Here is a 20,741-nt window from a genome sequence, read left to right as displayed (position 1 = left end):
TCAGATCGCCGTTACGTGGCGTGGCTCATGCTTGTGACAATTGCCTATAACTGGAACTGCTGGTTCATTCCCCTGCGCTATGTGTTCCCATACCAAACCCCCAGTAACACAATATATTGGCTTGTCATTGATGTAATGTGTGATATCTGCTACCTGTGCGACTTAATCATTTTCCAGCCCCGAGTGCGGTTCATCAGAGGGGGAGATATAATAGTAAGTATTGGAAGTGGGACTTCCGTGGGCAGTAGTTGTGTGTTAGAGTATAGAAATTCATCCAATCTGACAATTCTTTTTTATCCCTATGTCAAATCTATGTAACTTTTTTTATTTATTAAAGGATACATGTATTTTTCATCACTGACCTTCCATTCTACACTGACATTCCATTATCCCCTGTAGGAAGAAACATATCCATTACCTGAATTTTTAAAAATTAAAAAAAAAAATATTTGAAAGTAACAGATGAGAGCAGATGAAACAGGCATGCAGCTCTAAACAGATTCCTCACAGGAATCAGTGATCATAAGTACTCATATATATATATATATATATATATATATATATATATGTATGTATGTCTGTTTGTATGATTGTGTGAAACTTCCACATATTTGTCTTGTACCAGAATCACAACTGAAGACAGGGTATATTCTTCTAGGATTGGACAAGATATGTGTGCTTTGTAACAGATTGTGAGATGGTGGGGTTTAAAATCCCTGTAATTTTAGGATATTTAGGAAATAATTAATTTGAGATAATCTCTTTTGGGGAAATAAGTATGTTCAATTTTTATTCTTCCTACAATTTTTGTGTAATCTTTTTGTAGAAAAATGTGAAATAAAGTTTTAAACAAGAATCTGAAAGCTTGCCCTTAACCTACCAAAGGGTATCTAGAACATTAACTTTTCTTTAAGTCTTTCCTGCTTTTGATTCTTTGATATCTTGTAGAAAAAAGATATAATAATTCAGAAAAAAAAGTTTTGATATCTTCAGCATGACATTACTGTGCCCAACAGACAGAAAATTAAAAATTATATATCTTCAAATCTAATTTTGAAATAGCTTTAGTTCAGTGCTCTAACAAAAAAATTTATACATTGTACATACACGATATTACTGGTACCTTTACAGACCAAGCTGTGCAAATATCATTTCAATAGGTATTAAATGCAGTGCAGTGGAATGTATTTTTCCACACCAAGACATTCAGTAACTGGATCTTGCCTAAATCCCACAAAACTCAATTTTTATGAACAAAGTTAAAACTCTAACACACGTAGCTCAGCTTGTATTTCCCTTGAAGCTGTTTCTACAATTCACAGATTTTAGTGCACAGAAACCATTTCCTGCTTTATCTCCTGTATTTAGTTTAATATTTAAACTGATAATAGTGAAAGTTGGAATGGAAATATGATTAAGAACTTAAAGCTATTTTTAAAGTTTTCCTGATATAAATACAGAAAGTATAATAATAGATGAATTTCTTTATATACTCGTGATTACCCTTTCTTATTATATTAGCATCAGTTCCCGTGAAGAACAATTTAAAAATAAAAAGCTAATCATTACTAATGAATGCAGTGTTGATTATTGTAATGCTAGTAATGCTAGCATGTTAATGTTAGCATTCAAAGAGCTAATTTTGTACAGCACCATTAAAAACACTCTTTGAATTTTTTCTTGGAATCACTGCATATAAATGCATTTTTTGCCATGAAATTGAAGGGGAGTTGGGTTGAGCATGAAGTAGTACAGATGTCTTGAGAGGGAAGTTTTGTGGAAAAAATGTAATGTGCTTTTCTAAACCAACATCCAGATTGGAAAAAAATCAGACAAACCCCAACTCTCTTTTTTTTCAAGTAGTTCTAATAAAATCTGATCTAATGTAAGCTAGACTAATACTACTTCTCAGAAATATCTACAGATATTTCTCCATTCATGCTCTTAGGCCATCATTAATTTGTCATCACCCCTACTATTCTGTGGAGTAGCAGAGGCTCATCCTTGACATTCTGATCTTGACTATGCCTTTTTCTCTTTTCGCTTATCACTGTAGTCAGACAGAGCAGAAACGGAAAAATTCTACCGGAGCACTGTGAAGTTTAGGGTAAGTAAATCCTGTATTATTGATATCAATATGAAGTTCTGGCTCTACTATTTCACAGAGTTTTTTTTTCCTTCACTGAAAATCACTGTTGGTTTAAGAACATTGCCAGAAAGCTTTGGATCAATGGCATATCAGTGCTCACCAGCTGAAGACTGCCATCTTCATAAACATTCTTTAAATGCAATTCTAAATATTATTTTGGAATTATAATAAATTAATAAAATAGAATTTGATTAGTTTTTGTGAAGTCATCCCTGCACACACTAAAGACAATAGTCCCATTTGCCAGAGATTCATTAAAAAAAGTTAAAACTCCTGAAGAGAGAGGATAACTCTATTCTGTAAACTCTTTTGAAGTACCTCATTGATAACTGAACAGTTCATCACTCACAGGAGCAGTCAAAAATTCAGAGATGCTCATGGCACTTTGTAAAAACAAAGATGTGTTTGATTTAGGAAAATTTTGTTAATGTTCTCCTAAATGTTTGGATTATTTTGCCAGTGGAAGATAGGTAGTTTTTTTAATTCCTGATGAACGAAGAGCTCTGTGACACTAAGCACTCATCTCAGTTATTGCCTGTCGTTCTAATTAGGAACGGCAGGAAGAACGACACGGACTCTCAAGGGAGTCAGAACAGGAGAGAATCTCTCGTTTATTGCTTCAGTCATGTTATATAGACTAGTTTGTGGAAAGTACAGAAAGGAAACTCTTATTGGTTAGTAAAGTGCTACATTACCATCATTGGTCAGTGGGGTTCACCACCCCCTGACTTTCTCCTGCAAGGAAAACACGGGAACAGACAAACAGCACCTGCAGGCTGTTTTCTGTCTTTGAGGATTGTTTTGAATCCTCCCATGAAATTCCCAGGCTAGCTTCTCAGGCAGGGCTGGCAGGCCATGGGGCCTGCAGCTTGCTCTAAAGCTAGCCTCCACAATTCACCCTTTTGGTTTAGGAAAAAAATAAAAAATGTACAGTGTTTGTAACATCCTGCTGGGCCCTGCAGGAGGGAGAATAAACACGGCACAAGTGGTTTCTTTTACTAGATATTGGAATGGATATTAATTTGGAATTTTGGTTTATGATGATGTTTAAACGTTGTTTTCCTTGCAAGGATTTGACGGTTGAGTCAAATATCCTTAACTCAGTGAACTAATACAAAACATTGTTAGTCTGTTCAAACTGACAGTCTAACTTGTCAATATAGTAGTTTAAAAGAACACTAAAGTGGTACAAAGTGAGCAAATTTGGGTCTCGCAGGGATTGCAGGACTTTGGTGCGGTTCACCCCCTGCAAGGCGGGGGGGAACGCGTGCTGGCTGGGGCACTGCTCGAGCTCCGGCACCGTCTCGCGGGGCGGCTCGGGTTCGCAGAAGAACCTGACAGCACAAGGCTGTCAGAACTCGGCCCGGCGCCTGTAGCACGGTCCGTGCGCGCGCGGGCCGCACTGACGGGCGCAAGGGGGAGCGAAGTTCACTCCCCGTCCTCCCCGCCGCTTCCCCGCTGGAGTGCGGGCGAGCGCGGGGCAGCAAGGGCGTTGTGCAGGTCCTGCGGCTCCGCGCCGACCCTCACGGCTCGCTCCGCGCGGGGCGCACACGCGCAGGGGCAGCGGAGGGCGTCCGCGCGGGTTCCGCGGTTTCGCGCTGCTTCCCGCGGCACAGAAGAAAGGAGCTCACAGGGCGCGCGCGCCTGAGCGAAAGGGGGGCCTGGGCTCCCCCCCCTCCCCCGCCGCTTGGATGGGTGTGGGGGGGGAATGCTCGCCATGGCCCCGGCCCCGGCTCCAGATCCGGGCCTCGGCTCGGCTTTTACGGGGTTTTCGCAGCCGGCCGGAGCCAGAGGGCCTGGATGGCCGCCCGGCCCGCGGCCGGTGGCGGCGGGCGGTGTCCTGAGTTAGCTTTTTTTTTTTTTCCTTCTTTTCCACCTTTTCTCTCGTTTTTTTCTCGCCGCTGCTGCTGCCGCTGTGGGGACTCAGGGCACCGGCGGAGGCTCCACGGCAGCCGCTGGCAGCAGTGCTCGCAGCGCTGGTCCTGGAGGGGCCGGCGGAGCCTCCGCGGAGGGCGCAGGCAAAGGCGGCTCTCACTGTGCTGGCGATGGCGGCGCCTGCGGGTGTGGTAAAGGCAGAGCCGAGCGATTTTCGCTCTTCTGTTGTTTTTCTGCTGGAAAACTTGCGCGCCGAGCTCCGCGGATGGCGGGCGCTCAAATTTTTCTGGAGAGGGAGATCTCTGGCTCACGGACTGCTCCTGCCCGCTGCTAAAGTTCTTTAAGGGTCCGGGCAGAGCTGAAGGACTGCTACACAGTTCGGTTTCACTGTTTTTAGGCTGGCACTGTTCCAGTGCCTTAAAAATCACTCCCCAAGTTGCTGCTAAGCTGCACGCACTGGTATCTCCCATAGCCAGCTTAGTCCACAGGTGGTCCCCCACTGACCACCAGATTTCAAGGTTAAATACATCATTCACAGTCATAGCAAACTCCTGCGCTTTCACCCAGTGGAACAAAGCGCAGGAGTTTCTTCAGGAATCTTCTTCAGGAATACAGAGTCCCATGCTCAGCAAGGCGTCTTGCCATGCAAAGCTGACAAGTTGCTCGTCAGCTAAATCACAGTTCTCCATTATGAAAACTTTTTTTATCTTGGCGGCTCTGCGAATGCAATTATGCAAACGCTATCGGCTTGGACCCGGGATTTCAAGCTCTGCTTCACCAAGATAGGCCGTTCCAAGCCCGCTCTCTGGCAGGCTCTACTATCCCCTTGGTTAGAAACCAGCTTCCTCTTGGAAAGCCCGGGAGAATTCCACTTTCCCCTCTAGGGGGAAGGGCTGGCTTTGTCCTCGCTCGCTGCTTACCCTCAGGGGATTAGCAGATGTCTTCACGTAGGTTGCTTTCTGACCTCAGGGGTCGGCTGCACATCACGTCGGGTTACCAGACCTCGGAGGGTTGGTTCATCATCACGCGGGGTCACCAGATGTTGTTCTAATTGGGAACGGCAGGAAGAACGACACGGACTCTCAAGGGAGTCAGAACAGGAGAGAATCTCTAGTTTATTGCTTCAGTCATGTTATATAGACTAGTTCGTGGAAAGTACAGAAAGAAAACTCTTATTGGTTAGTAAAGTGCTACATTACCATCATTGGTCAGTGGGGTTCACCACTCCCTGACTTTCTCCTGCAAGGAAAACACGGAACAGACAAACAGCACCTGCAGGCTGTTTTCTGTCTTTGAGGATTGTTTTGAATCCTCCCATGAAATTCCCAGGCTAGCTTCTCAGGCAGGTCTGGCAGGCCATGGGGCCTGCAGCTTGCTCCAAAGCTAGCCTCCACAATTGCCCTCTCCACTTTTGCACCTGCCTTCTTCAGAGTTAATTTTTTCTCAGTGACTGTGGTATCATTACTTAAATACTTGATATTAAGCTATGCAAAAGTGCAGGATATACACCATAGAGTCAAATGAGTTCGACAGAGTGAAACCTAAAGCAAGAGAGTGAAATGGATTTGTATGGTTTTATTTTAAGTTGACACTCGCTGTATGTTTAGGGCTCTTGATTTCTGGAGAAACTAATGGGAGTTGAGGGTCTAACCACATGCAAGATATAGATATAATGTGGGCATTTGTCATATGACCTAATACTAGTTAGCAGTTACTGATATTAATGCACTTTAGACTAAATTTTCCCTCTTAGACATGTGTCTGAGAGCAGGAGAGAGAGGGAGAGACCATAAGAGGCTATTTGTCTCAATCAATTTTTTGGTTTGCTTTGCACACTGTTCAGGTATTAATTGCTCCTTACTTGCATAGAATAAAAGGTCAGTGCTGCAGGCTGGTTGCTGCCAACACGATTTTCACCCCTCGTTGCAAAGGCATTTCAGATTACAGAGAGATGAAGCCCAGAGTTCCACATCCCTCTATTACTCCCAAGCAAAAACAGCAACAAAGTAAGGCATCCCAGGATCTTTAAAAAGGAAAAGATAAATGTTCCACAGCTTTCCTACTTTATCTTAGGAATGAATAAAGCATGCAGATAAGAGTAATCACTTAGCTGATGGACTGCAGGGAGATGTTGGAAACCTTAGTGTAATGGGAGGAAGCAGCATACAAATATAGTGGAAGAAAAAAATCTATTAAAAAAAAAAATTAAAAACCCAAACCAACCAACCAAACAAAAGAACCCAGCCAAATTTATCATCCTATGATGAATCTGATGTTTGGAACACATGCCTTCTGCAGGTTGCAAGCAAGAAATCTAACTCACTGTGGTCCCTCAAATTGCTTTAGGTAGCCTTATTCTAAAAGCTGAAGGACTTTTAAGAAGTGCTTGTGTAGTGGCCTCCCCACCTCCACTCACCAGCCACATACCAAACATTTTAGTATGGTCAGAGCTACAACTGAAAAACAGAATGTAATATCAAATTATAATCAAATTATAATTATAAAAATAATAATCAAATATATAAGATACTGTTAATAATCCACATGAAACAGATTAAAATCTCAGGCACAAGGGACTCAAAAGCAGGGCAGAGCCAAGCTCTTGGTGTTTTCAAGGAGATAATCTTACCTGCCAGTACTTAGGAAGCTACATGCTTAGCATGCTGACTCTTCAAATATTATTGCAGTCATGAATCAGTCTAAGCAGGTTTTTGACAGCAAATAAATACATTATGATTACTGTGAAGTTTAAATTGACCTCTCTGCTCTTCAACAGCTTGATGTGATATCAGTGATTCCATTTGACATTTTATACTTCTTCTTTGGATTTAATCCAGCACTTCGAGCAAACAGGATGTTAAAGGTAAGATCTGTGTTAGTGATGGATGGCTCACCATGCCTAGATGTTTTTGCAATGCAACACATTTTTTTCTAATATTTATGAACATGAAATTTAGAAACTGCAAAATATCTTCAGACTGAGATACAACATAACTAAATAATGAAACAAAAAATGCCAGTCAAAGTCTAGCCAAATTAAGCCCTAATTTTCTTATTTTTCTTCTGAACTTTATTTCCTCATTTCAATAAGTATTTTTTTGACTAAAGCTAGGTTTTTCCCATTATTTAAATTAGATTAATCTCAAATTACCTGCTTATTTTTCAAAGATTAAAAAAAATACAAATTAATGCCAAAGTACTTTCCCCTTCTATTGTTTATGTCAGGTGTTTAAAAGCAAAGGAGGTAATTTAAAGGACAAAAACTATACACAGAATACCTATAAAGCACAAAGTTACTTTTGTTGTTGAGTCCAAAGGCACTTGGAGTTGTTTAATGAAAGGTCTGAGGAGGAATTACAACACAGTACCTCGCAGGCCACTCCTGGTTAAATACATTTCTCTGCACACAATCAACATTGACAAAGAATTGATTTTCATTTAAAGCTGGAGCTTGGAACACAAAAACTCTGACAATAAAATGAAGATCTTCTTCACTTTGATATTCAATAAAACTTAAAAAATCCTTCAATAAGAACCAAAATAATATGAAAGAATGAAAAGTTGAATAATACCTTGTATTAGAAACCAGCTGTGTACTGAACAAAAACAAATTAAAAAGCTACATTCGGTCACTAAACATCAGCTGCAAATACTAAATAGGAAGAATTCGATACAGCTGCCATTTGTACCACAAAGTATACTCTAGTATGTGGCTGTTGATACATATGATCGCTTATGGAAAATTACTGGAATTTCAGGAAGAGAAAAAATGCCTGCAATTCTTTGTGATCATGTTGCCCAAGCAATTATGTATGTTTGAGGAAGTAGTTCACCTGCAGTACTCTGACCAAAATAGCAAGGTTATTTCTGTAATCAGATTAAGGGGATACTCAACACCCAGAAAAACACGTGACTCAAATTTATCTTTGCTTTTCAGTTCACATTTTTGTTAAATGTTTGTCATGGTTTAGGAAAAGCATTCTCCAATTTAATACTCCCAATAAAACTGAATGCTGGTCCCTCTCCCCCTTCAACTAGAGGCACAAAAGGCAATGATCTCAGCATGAGGTAAGAACAATTTACTGGAAACAAGGAGACAAGAAAATGAGCACTTGCAACAACATTGCTAATGACAGAGGGTATAAGAAAAGAAATTATTCACATAGAAAAACTCCCCAGTAATAAACAATACCAGACAGCTCCCTCTGCTAGATTTTCTCAACAGGAAGAAACACCTTTCTTCTCTGGAAGAAACAGTCCCTTTATCCCACTCCCAGCAATGCCCTGAGGTGGTATGGAATAACATCCAGTCCTAGACATGCCCCTCCCAGCTGCTGCAAAAATTAACCCTGTCCTGGCCAGAACCAATATTTACAGAAAGTTTGATCACTGAAAAATCCATTTGCAAAATGTGCATGTGAATTGATGCCAGTACTATTATAAAAACAATGTGTACTGAAAAATAGTGATTGGATTACTTTCATTTGTTTTCCATTCAGCATAACACATTCTTTGAGTTTAATGATCGTTTGGAAGCTATTATGGAGAAAGCATACATCTACAGGTATGTGCTGATGAAACTCAAGTAGCATGCAAAGCTCGGCACAGAATGCATTTCAAGTGACTTCATGAGTTGTCACTTAAGCATTGGGTGGAATATGATACAGCTTTAACTGTTCATTTTAAAGGGTTTTTTAAAATATCTGTCTTTATGGTAACCATTAAAGTAATATATATCAGGCCTCACTTATGTATGAAATCTAGCTCACTTCAGCTGGCCTAGTTCAGGCAAAATGTTCACCAAACAGAGGCTTCTGCGAAAATTTAATTGATCAGAAGTTTCAGAAAGTTTCTTTGCTGAAAGAGCTAAAGAACACTTTCTTTAGGTTGTTAATAGCTGTTTATTTGTACTTAATAGGAGTTATGAGCCTGAGCCTGTGTCAACATTTTTCTTCAAACATGCTCTCCCCATGAACCTGGCATATACACAAATTTGATCCTTCACTGCACTGACTACAGTTGGAAGGAGAATCAATTCCACACAGTTCTCAAATAGTGATTATAACTGTAGTCTGCCGAACTGTGTTCTCACCTTCTCCACTGACAGAAAGAATTTTGGATCCAGCTCAAGTAGTCCATGGACATCACTATGGCAAGTTTCACAGGCCCCTCAGCTGTCAGTGATGCTGCTAAGATGCTATAAACCCATCTGCTTTGTCATCATCATCATCATTATTGTCAATGTCATTAGGCCTAGTTTATCTTGGCTAATACCTACACCAACAGATCCTTTTCCCTGTCCCAGTTTTGGGGCATGTATTGCTCTGGTCTGCTGGTGCTGCAGAAATATGTTGGTTACCATCTTACTCTATTTCAGAGATTATTGCACTTAAACAGTACACTTGATATTAATACATTCAAATGAGGTATTTTATGAGATTTAAAAACAAGATAAATTTCAAAAAGAGGTTAAAATATCCTCTCTTTCATTTTTTTTTCATGTACGTGTGAAATAAAGCAAAACTTAAAAGTTTGAAAATTCTACTAAAATATTTTTGAGATGTTGACCTTCAAAAAATTTATTCTTATATTGCTCTCTCTTTTCACTCATGGAAGATTCCTTTTTGGTTTGATTTGGGTTTTCTGTTTTGTTTTAATTTTTTTTATTCTTTTTATTTTTCAATTCTTTCTGTTCAAGAGAGGAATGAATTTCCACAAGATGAAGAAATTTCTTGTCAGTTTCTGAATCTCTCCCTTCTCCAGTTTCTAATTTCATTTTAAAAAATGGGCCTTCATCCGTTTATCATGTTTAACTTTTTCTATTATTGATGAGATTTAAAATTAATTGTTTTAAAATTAATTATTTTCCATATTATATCTTTTGCTTTTTGGAGTCATAATTCAATGATTTTTCTGTATCTCCTATAATACTTGCTGTGAGTATTGGGAGATACTGTATATATAATATAGATAGTATATAATAATATAGACCATTCTGAATCAAGTAGTTTGTATGTAACAATGCTGCTGTGTCTATGCGGATTTCAAAGAAATGGGAACAAATTTAAAACTCATTTTCACCCAAATAAAGTTTTCCAAGGGACAGAATTTCCCACTATTATCAAAATGTGGAATGGGAGATGAATGTCCAAAGGACAAGTTGTGAAGGGGATGTGTATTCCTTCAAGCTAGAGCAACTTTGAAGGATATGATGTTTATTTACATGTCAAAAAACAGGAAAGGTGCTCATTCAGAAAGGCTAAGACACACAGAGCAAGATCTCACTGGTCTTGTAAAATGTATGCAGTGGAAAGACAGAGCCAGCTACTCTGCCCTGCCAAAGAGTTTTTAGCATGATATTGGTTAAGAACCACCACTGTGTGTTGTTGGTTGTGTCTTTGCTTCCTGGTCAAAGGCCCACTCATATTTCCAATATTAAATCACTCGCAGAATGTAAACTTCAGAATTTAAATATTACAAAGTGAATCCATTTTCTAATTCACACTTCAGAAAGCACTAACTCCTGGTTTTGCTCATTGCCAAATGGAGAACAGAGGTAGTTATACAGAAGAGTAATGGAGAAGCTAAAAAAATTTTTAAAACCTCAGTCTTTTTGTGCAAACTACTGCATTTTATTTTAATGTGGCAATCTTGCTTTGGTCTGAGATTGGTATAGCCACACCTTCAGCAATAAGGCACCAATTAACTAGATCATATCAAACTAAGCTTCTACACAGCAATTATACAAAAGTGGGGGGATTTTCTTCTCAAATTAATTAGTTTGAGTTTGTAGGAATAGAGCTAGCATGAGTTACTTACATCTTCTCATTGTGATATATTCAACATATGTCTGGAGAAATATAAAAAAGCAAAGGTTTTCTGAATATTCACTCAGACCTCAGAAGTCCATTTTCATGGATTCAAACTTGAACAGAAGACCTAGCATGGCAATATTGCAACATTACTAGGTTTCAACAGCTCTCTGCTGTTGTCTGTAGCTTGCAATACTAAACAGAGCTGTCCTGGAAGCACACCAACTTTTAAACAGAGAAATAGCGTTCATTTGTGAGCGTCATAAAGAAGAAGAGTACATTTAGGTAGACTTATCTAATGGCATTGAGAGGCCAACAAGGGCATACAAAGGCACCTGAAGAAGCAGCAAAGGAGTGCTTAATGAAGTAACCACAGAGATATTAGCTCCCTTTAACTTTGTTTATAGACCAAACTTAGTTAGATCTTATTAAATTCCCATAAAACCACTTTCCCAGTTATTTTGCACTGCATACTGCATTGAATTCTAGCTGTAGCAGATAAACTCATTAACTACCAGCCTGTGTTTAGGCAAGTCCTGCACTTTTCCTCCTTATCTATCCCCTGCTTGCATGAATATTTCAATAGAGATCTAAATCCAGGAGATCTTTCTTTTGATCCCCATGCACTGAACAGAGGATATACAATGAGATCATTATTGTATCAAACAGAAAGCTGCTTGGTGCTTAAGTATCATTGGTATTCTTCAAAGAATTGGCCATGAGCATAAGAACTGGGATTAGGAATGATGTAACTCCTGCTGTAGCAACTAAATCATACTATTTAGAGGGTCTACTGCAGGTTTATACTCTAGGTCTTGTAAAGCAGTTCATTTCTGACCTCAGACATTTCTTGGCTTTGGTTCACAAGTTTAGAGCCTATCTTGGATAGAATTTGAGAAACACGTTATTTTTTACCCTGTATCCTCATTAATACAGCTTCAAATTTCTGGAAATATTCATAGCCATTTAAAGAAGTGGACTATAAACTCCTCAGGGAACCATAATTTAAATACTACCCCTTGTCAAATATGCTAGTAAAGATATTTATTTGACCTTGGACAGAAGTGAGAGATGGGAAACTGCCAGGTATTTTTTCATAAAATCAATACAGGTGGGGAACTACTTAGTGTGTGCTTAACATTAACACTGTTAATCCAAAAAAGTAATGATTCTATATTTTTTTAGAAAGGAAAAATTTAAGTTGTTTTACAGGAATCTGTTGACTTTTATAGGGTCATTCGAACAACTGGATATTTGCTGTTTATCTTGCACATTAATGCATGCCTGTATTATTGGGCTTCAGACTATGAAGGAATTGGCAGCACTAGATGGGTCTATGACGGCGAAGGAAACATGTAAGTCTTTTTCTTTTGCAAGAGATTTTTTTTTTTTATTTTGCTCATTCCTGCCTCCCCATCCTTCTCCCACGCCACTACTTGCAGGGTATACCCTTACTTTTTAAGTGCTTGAATAGCAAAGTTTTATCATCATGACTGCTGATTAGCAGCTTTCAATACTAACATATATTTGGAGGGCAGGTGTAGAGAATAATCAGTTCACCACTTCCAGCTTTTATAGGTTTATGAGTCAGTGCTAAGTGCTAACTTAATTAAACATTTAGAAAGCAACAAGGGTCATAAATTAAACTTGCTGGTTGTATATGCATATGGGAACTGTTAAAATGATTGTAATGCAATCCCTTAGAGGAAACACAGGGAGAATTTGGGAGATTTTTTGCTGCCACACAGCACCATGCCATTAAAAGTGCAACATTTTAGTCCCTCTACACCATGGTGATTGGTCTGAAAAAATTCCACCAGCTCTCTCTGATCTTTTGAGAAGGTCATGCTTAAACATGTATCAGAGTGTCTTCAGGTGAAACAACTGGATTTTAGCACAGTTTTCCACAAACTTCTTGTGACAGCACTGGTCAGGTGCCAGGTAAGGACCATTTACTAAGATGATGAAGTAAGATAAAAAAGCAAAGTCATAATATATTCTGTACGTAGTTTTGTAAAGATATATCTAGTAGGTTCAGCTGTGTGAAAAGTTATTTCTTTCAAAGGCCATAATATAGTTAAAGCCACAGAAGCTCAGTTTGTTCTTTGATTACATTCCTTGCAAAACCACATATAGTATCCTACTCTGTCATAAATTGCCTTCTAAACAACTTTTCACCTTTGTCTTGGAGATGTACTCCTCTTGTTTGTAATTTTGTCAAATTTTACAAGTTTGGTGTCAAGTCACTACCTTGAAGGATAAGAAAATAGCCTTTGAGAGCAAAACACACTTGGTGCAAACCAGCACAGATTTTTTATAAGTACCTTGAAAGAAACACATGTCAGAAGCTTCCACACACCATTAAAATACACACCTTGGGTACTGCAGTCAGACATGTGCAAGCAGGGTCATGGTGCTAAGTGGACCACTAATGTAAGTAAAGATATAAATGGGTTTTTATTTGCAGGATTGAGGTTTTCAGAAATCTGACAAGAAAAATGCAGAAGCAATTTCCATTATAGCTATTTTCTGTTAATGTGATTCTTGGAAATACTTGCCTCATACACCAAAAAAATAAGGTACATAAGAATAAGAAACCTGAAAACTCTGAAACCAGAGAGTTTACTCAGTGTTCAAAACAGGCAAGAAAGTTTTTCACCTGTTTTTCACAGAGAAAAATATTTCACATTTTTTTCAGAAAAACAATTGGTAGAAATTTACTGGCTTTACCATAGACAATGCAGTTGTGCCCTAGCGGTGGCCAGGATTTTTAATATTTTGTGATACCTTTCCATGAGGAGACAAGAAAAAGTTCTCAAATGAAGTCACACTGCAATCACATGGAATGTAGAGAAGATTTGTTTTATAAACATGATAATAAAATGATAATTCAAGTTCTGCATTAAACTGAGATTCTTAAATAAAATGCATGTTTCGATATCCAAATAGCCAAATACAAGGAAAACATCTGTTGGAATGAGTCCAGAGAAGGCCACTAAGTTAATCACAGGGCTGGAGAACCTTTCCTATGTACCTTGGGATCGTACAGCCCAAAGTGAAGGCACTGGGGAGAACTTCTAGCACCTTCCAGTACCTAAAGGGGAGCCTACAAGAAGGCAGCACAGGGAATTTTTACAAGGGCATGCAGAGATAGAACAAGGGGGAATGGCTTTAAACTGAAAAGGACACCTTTAAATTAGATATTAGGAAGAAATTCCTTACTATAAGGGTGGTAAGGCACTGTAAGAGGTTGCCCAGAGAGACTGTGAAGACTCCCAGTCCATGAAGATGTTCATGGCCAGGCTGGATGGGACTGAGCAATCTGGTCTAGTGGAAGGTGTCCCTCCCCATTGTAGGGGTGTTGGAACTGAATAATCTTTAAGGTCCCTACCAACCCAAACCATTCAATGGTTCTATGATATATCCATCTAAACCTCATTAAGCCATTAATCCACTTCATCCTGATAATCGTTTAGCGAGTGTATGACTTTATTCTTTTGCCTGTATCTAACTCATACTGGAATATATAGTGCCATGAGCATGGAACCCCAAAGAGTATTCTGCAACGAGCTGCATTTCATAAAGTACAGCTTTGTATCCCTCTAACAGCAAATGCTGACTGTGTGGAACAGTCATTGCCTTCAAGAATTAGGCATGACATAAAATCTAATCATCAAATGTTTGAGGCTTTTTTCACACGCAGAACCATCATGTGAACATTAGTTATAACTGGAGATGTAAGTGAATTTAAACTTATCAGACAACATACTTCTAGGTACATTGACTCATTAAGAAAGCAGATGTAAGAACAATTTATCAGGAAAGGTGGCTAGTACTGCAGCATATGTTATGGCACAGAAGTGAACTTAGAGTTTGCTTTCACAGAGCATTCAGGGTTGATAATATTTGATGAAAAATATGCCAGTAGTCTCACAAAGAATGGAAACATATTCAGAAGGAAGATTAGGGAAACATAGCTACTTAGCTAATTTTAAAAAATGACTGTAAGCAGCTTGACAAGTAAACCAAAATTCTAGCTGTCTCAGATTACACCGACCCACAGAAAATGATCTGGCACTGATTTAGTGGCATTATGTATTATTAATGTTTTATGTAGAATCCCTACTGTGTCCGTAAAAGATTGCTAGTTATGGCCAAAACCAGTTCTTAAGAATGTCAGCACTCCTAGGTTTTCTTTCTTCTCAGGCTAAAAATAATTAACAGACAGCAGTTTCCACTATAAGTTTGATTACATACATGCTCCTGAGCAGGCACACTAGCTGGTGAACTAAATCTGTAGCTAACAGTTATACACAACCCTCAAATCACAAGCAAAATTATCAAAATAGATCTTCTGCAAATTTCTGCAAGCTCTATTCTTTTCTGGCTCTTGTCCAGACTCTAAACTGTTAGTGTCAGTCTATGATTTGAGCTCTTTTGCACAGCAGCCTTCAGTCAAAGCCTTTGACTTATGATGTGAAAGGCAGTCAACTTTACCTCCCTGCAACACACCCAAATTAGCCACACACAGTGTTCCCAGGATTAAAAGTGCACTCATGAGCTTGGGTTAGGTAAGACTTCAGTCTCTTCTGATGCAGAAGCACAGCATCACTAATGCAACACCAGAGTGTAGAGTTTATGCAAGGACAGTAGCAGATACTGAAAAGGTTTCTTAAGTGGACAGTTTCAACTATATGTGTTTATTTACAATCTAATTTAACCACCTAAGTAAAAGATCAATCTCCCTAATTACTGAGGAAAGTGGACAAATCTTTTTTCAGGGATTCAGTGTAATGTCATTGCTCTGAATTTTTCCAAAGAAGTATCTCTTTCATCATTGCTCACAGAGAAACTAAAACTAGGGAGCTGATATTCTCATGCAAACCCTCCAGGTCAGCAGTAAATTTAGGCAAAACGAATAATTTCATTTTGCTCACGCTTCTGCTGTTTACAAGTCATCCACAGGCAGTCTGCAAAATTATTTGGCAAATTTAAGACATCTATTTGCATCCCAATTATGTTTCTCTGTAGTCTGCCTTCCTGTTCTGGGCACAGACTTAGTGGATATCTGCAAGTCCCAGAAAATGGTCACTGTACGTGTCTAGAACAAATCAACTCCTCTGGTATGCATTCCCCAATGCACAGTGAGACTGGCAAATCTTGAAATGTGTCCCATGTGTATCAGCTGTGCATTGCTCTTGCAATAGGTCTGATGTGTCACGATCACAGTGCTTGCTATGCAAAGACAGTTTTGTGCCTCCAGACAAGCTGTGAATGCACAGCCCAACTCATATGTCAGACTTTCAGACCTGCTACCCACAGCCATACTTTTTTAAGTAAAAGTTTTATCATTTGCTCCACTGTGTCTGAGATCATCAGATCCACAGGCACCTGATGAACATGTCACTCTAGAGGAGCTACCAAGAAGGAAGTCATTAGTTTATAAAGACTGCAGCTTTATTCTGCTTAAACCCATCCTGGCTGCAAACTAAGAGTCAAATGTGACAGTCCTGAAATCATGCTTCCCTGAGCTGAAATGAATATGTAAACACCACCCTAAGAGCTGAGAGACACATGCACAAAGACTTGATTTACCTGCACTAACCAAAACCATGAAAGTTTAGCGTATTCTAAAATGGACTTTCCTGAAAAAGATATTTCTACTGACATAATATTACATCTTATTTGCATTCTAAATGTTTTCATACTTAGGATTTCTTTTAAGGAAAAATCTAGTAGTTTGATTGCCTGAAGGATAAACATACTCTCATGATGTGCAGAGGCAAAAATCCCTTTCTTGTCTCATGACTGCTGTTTACTTGAACAGTAATTTTATACCAGGCTGGTAAACTATATAGTGAACAGTGATAGTTTCCAGACACATGCTGGTAGGAAGCAGAGCTGCTAATACCTTTGAAATACAAGTTCTTTTTTCCTGGCTTTTCCTTAAACAAAATTTACAATCTCATTTCCCCCCTTCTTAGGGAAGAAGAAAGCTGCTCTATATTTCAACTGTGCAACTTTCATTTCAGATTAAAATAAAAACAAAAAATGCATAAATGGAGAAAACCTGTTCCAAGGAGATAGAGAATATCACGTGCCTTGCCAATAGAAAGTTTCTTTTGAAGTATGAAAGCATGAAGTTTGAAATCACAGTATATTAACTAAATCTTAATAAATGGTAGGAAGAGATTAAAAAAAAAAAAAATGAACTCACATTTTGGACATGCAACACTGCAAAGAAGAATATGACCCCTAAATTCCTCTGAGGAGCTGCTTTCATTCTTTGTAGACATTCCCAGAATAAAGATTATAATGTCTATCATGGTGGAGTTTGCGGACTTGGCACACAGAGCCATTGGGGGTGAGGGAGTAGCTTAATTACTTTTTGTTTCCAAAAGTAAGTATCACAGAAGTAATGTTAATTTCTTTACTTTTATATTACCCAATTATACATGTTTCAAGCACCACAGCATTCTCAGTTATGGCAAATCAATATGATATCATGATATTAATATGCTTTACATAATTCCCCTCAGCCAAGCTAAAAGCATCCTTTAATGCTTAAATCTGTAATTCTTCCAAAACAGACCTGAATCCTTTTCTTATTATTTGTTTGTGCTACAGAAGTCTAAGAAAAAGCTGCCACTTATGCATACTTTGCTGGAAACATGCATATGTTATTTTTTTTATCCCAAGTGAAAATATTATTGTGTCATGATACAGCAGTTCATTTTGCATCCCTAACAAGGAAAAATGATAAGATGGAAAACATGCAATTAATTTTTTATTTAAGGACTCTGAATGAAAATGGCCAGTTCTGACTGTTAACATCTAAAAAGAGAAAACTATCGTAAAGTGATCATTGCATTTTATTAATCTGAAACCAAAAAAAAAGGGACTTTGTAATGAAAAGCAGATATCAATTGCTTAGTAAAGCCTTACATTTTGGGTGAAAAACTTCAAAACACTTTCAAATGATTTAAGATAAAACAAACCTCTGGAATTGGTTGTTATTGTGAGTTTATTTTCTCATATTTGCACAAAACCGATCCTCCAGTTGTATTATTATGTGAACCTCTTATTAGAGCGGAGTTCATATCTTAAAAAGAGAGGAGTCTGAAATACCTAAGGTCTGCAAGCAGACCAGGTGGTCTCAGGTTCAGAGCAGGCATGAGAAGACTCATGCAAGACTTTCTAATTCAAAACAAACTTCTCTCCAAAAATATTTCTTATGTGTCTTAGTGTTTGGGGGCAGGGGTTGTTTGGAGGTTTTTAAATTATTATTTAAAACACAACAAAATTCAACACACATAGGGAATCATCACTGCTTCAGAAGTGGTAGTCACAGCTGAAGTAATAGAAAATCCCACTTTATAATTAAGGGAAATGAGGTTCCACTCCCAATCATCAGCAAAGCTGAAGTCTGATTGTATAGAAATTTAGGGAGTCACATTGTAATTAATAGCAGGTTTTTAAAAATATACCTAAACCAATTACTTGTTTGCTCAGAAAAGAAGGAAATTATAGCATTTTCACAACAATGATTTGAACTGCTTATTCCCCACCACAATGCTGCACTGCTTGTGGTACCATGTTCTAGAATGAAAATTAAACCAGAAGTTTTGAGATGACAAGGCACTTTTTAAAAGCATTCTGTTCAGGTTCTTTATTGCTTTCATAAGCTTGTATTGTCATGCTAGTAGAAATACACTACTTGAACACAAAAGGCTCTGTAGTGAAAAAGGCAAGAAAGAGTTTGTTAAGGTGACAGAAGGAGTTGTGGAGACTAGCAGCTAGGAGATGTTAATAGAGGAGTCAACCTTTCAGTGCTGAATTAGTGAAGTGGTTTGGAGAAACTGGATTAACACACAGCTTGTGGAAATATGTCACTTTTTTGACATAACCCAGTAGAGCCAATGAAGGATGCTCAGAAGCAGAGTGGGGTGAAGACCAGCACAGCAAAAGGAATAAAAGTGAACAAAAGAAGAACAATATTACATTTTTCATTCCCACCATAAGGCTTTGCACTGGTGTCATCAAATGAAAGCCATGAAGGGGACCTTCAAGTGTTTGAGCATCTATTATGCTGCTACAGAGAGACTCTGGAAAGCCTCTAACACTTTTACACTGCTTTTGACCATCTTCACTGGTAGTATTCTAACATGGTAATGTCCATCTTGGCAATTTTGTACACAAGCCTTCTTTAATGCTACCTAGAGCTACTAGAGAATAGTAAATTAGAGCTGCATTTCCCATACATTCTTATTTTGCTGTCCATGAGAACACTCAGCTCAACTTGACCAATGTAACTTTGAATTTAACTATAACTATATGAATTTATCTATTCATAAACTTTTCATAACCATTTATAAAATGCTGAATGTCTTTTGGACTGAAAAGCATCACTGAAAGGCCCAGTTCAGGTAGGCATATGCTTAACTTCAAACCTATAAGAAGCTGCAGTCTAACAAAAATGCTGTTTGTATTCACAGGTACCTGAGGTGTTACTACTGGGCAGTTCGTAGTTTAATCACCATTGGTGGCCTTGCAGAACCACAAACACTGTTTGAGATCATTTTTCAACTGCTGAATTATTTCATGGGCGTCTTTGTCTTCTCCAGCTTAATTGGCCAGGTACATAAAAAAATCAATAACAAGTTATATTCAAATTACTGTACTGTAGTGGTGATATATTCAATTTAATGGAGTTTAGTTCTAGGAAAAAGTTTAGTTTCTGTCCTTTATTTCAATGTCAAATATACTTATTTTTCTGATAAATACACATATTTAATCGGTTCCCTGTCTTGCAGCTCTTTTGCACACAAGCTGTTTAAAAGCCAAGACTGTGCAGGACATAGATGACTTTTGAAACTATGTATAGCTCCTTTTTTTTCCTTACTCACAGCAAGGAGACAAATCCTCCATATTCACATTATACTGTTAAATCTGAAATAAAAAATGTAACTGTTGAATAAGTCATGCTTAGTACTACTACCAATAGGATTCTGTTAATGGAAATCCCATTATTTTTGTCAAACTAGAACTGATCTCTTCTCACAAATTACAATATATTTGTCAATCTGAAAACTGGTTTCTATTTATCTTGGTTCCCATTTGGCAGGAGGGGAAAAAAAAAAAGCCCATAGCACAGCAAATAAGTTATATTTCCAAATGAGTATAATTTAAATATTTCTAGTTTGTAACTATTAAACTGGGCTTTAGATCATAGTCTTTTAAAACACATTGTCTACAGAAAAACAAATTCTGAGGTTTCTGAGTGAGGCTGTGCTTTATCAATTTCTGTAGAAACCATTCCAGACTTTTTGATTTGTCCATGCCTGTTATAAAATAAATTATTTTTTTAAAAAAGAAACAAAATTAAAACTGACATTTAATTCTTATTTTGAATACAGCATTTGAAAAGTTCAATCAAGCAGTTAGAGATTGCATACATCTCTTGTTCTTTGGAACTGCAAGAAGGGGCAACCATCACTAGACTCTTCCTTATAGGATTTAAAATTCCTCCATAAACCAGAATTACCAAAAATAAAACAAAGCATACATATAAAGTATTTCTTCTGGAAAACTATTCAAGTCAAGTATATATAATTAAACTTCAGAGTTTGTGTATTTATAATTTTTGCCTAAATTTTATGACTATTAAAGAAAGCCTCATTTCCCCAAGAAGATTCTGCAGATCACTTTTTGTAACCAGCGTAGTCATTTGCAGTCTCAAACTTTAAACCTTAGCACACAAACTGCTTCATTGCATTTTGTTTGTTATAACTCCTGTTTACAAAGAACCCTTCAAATTACTGAGTTTTTCCCACTTTAGCACATCTGCCTAAAAATTGTTATTCCCATTGCAATCAATTACAACTCTGTAATAAAGAGCGAAATTC

The 20,741-nt window shown here is 38.0% G+C and overlaps 1 protein-coding gene across 1 annotated transcript in view; it reads left to right on the top strand.

Annotated features, from left to right (window-relative positions):
- Positions 1 to 20,741, top strand: part of CNGB3 (cyclic nucleotide gated channel subunit beta 3) — a 65,109-nt gene that overhangs the window by 28,454 nt on the left and 15,914 nt on the right. The window contains 6 exon segments of the mRNA XM_058831145.1: positions 5 to 217; positions 2,061 to 2,107; positions 6,801 to 6,887; positions 8,524 to 8,588; positions 12,069 to 12,191; positions 19,332 to 19,473. Of these exon segments, the coding sequence (XP_058687128.1) occupies positions 5 to 217; positions 2,061 to 2,107; positions 6,801 to 6,887; positions 8,524 to 8,588; positions 12,069 to 12,191; positions 19,332 to 19,473 (677 nt within the window).

The sequence above is a fragment of the Poecile atricapillus genome, chromosome 2 (genome assembly GCF_030490865.1).
Source record: "Poecile atricapillus isolate bPoeAtr1 chromosome 2, bPoeAtr1.hap1, whole genome shotgun sequence".
Classification (NCBI taxonomy): domain Eukaryota; kingdom Metazoa; phylum Chordata; class Aves; order Passeriformes; family Paridae; genus Poecile; species Poecile atricapillus.
Note: the sequence above shows the minus strand (reverse complement) of the source record. Positions and strands in the feature narration are given on the sequence as shown.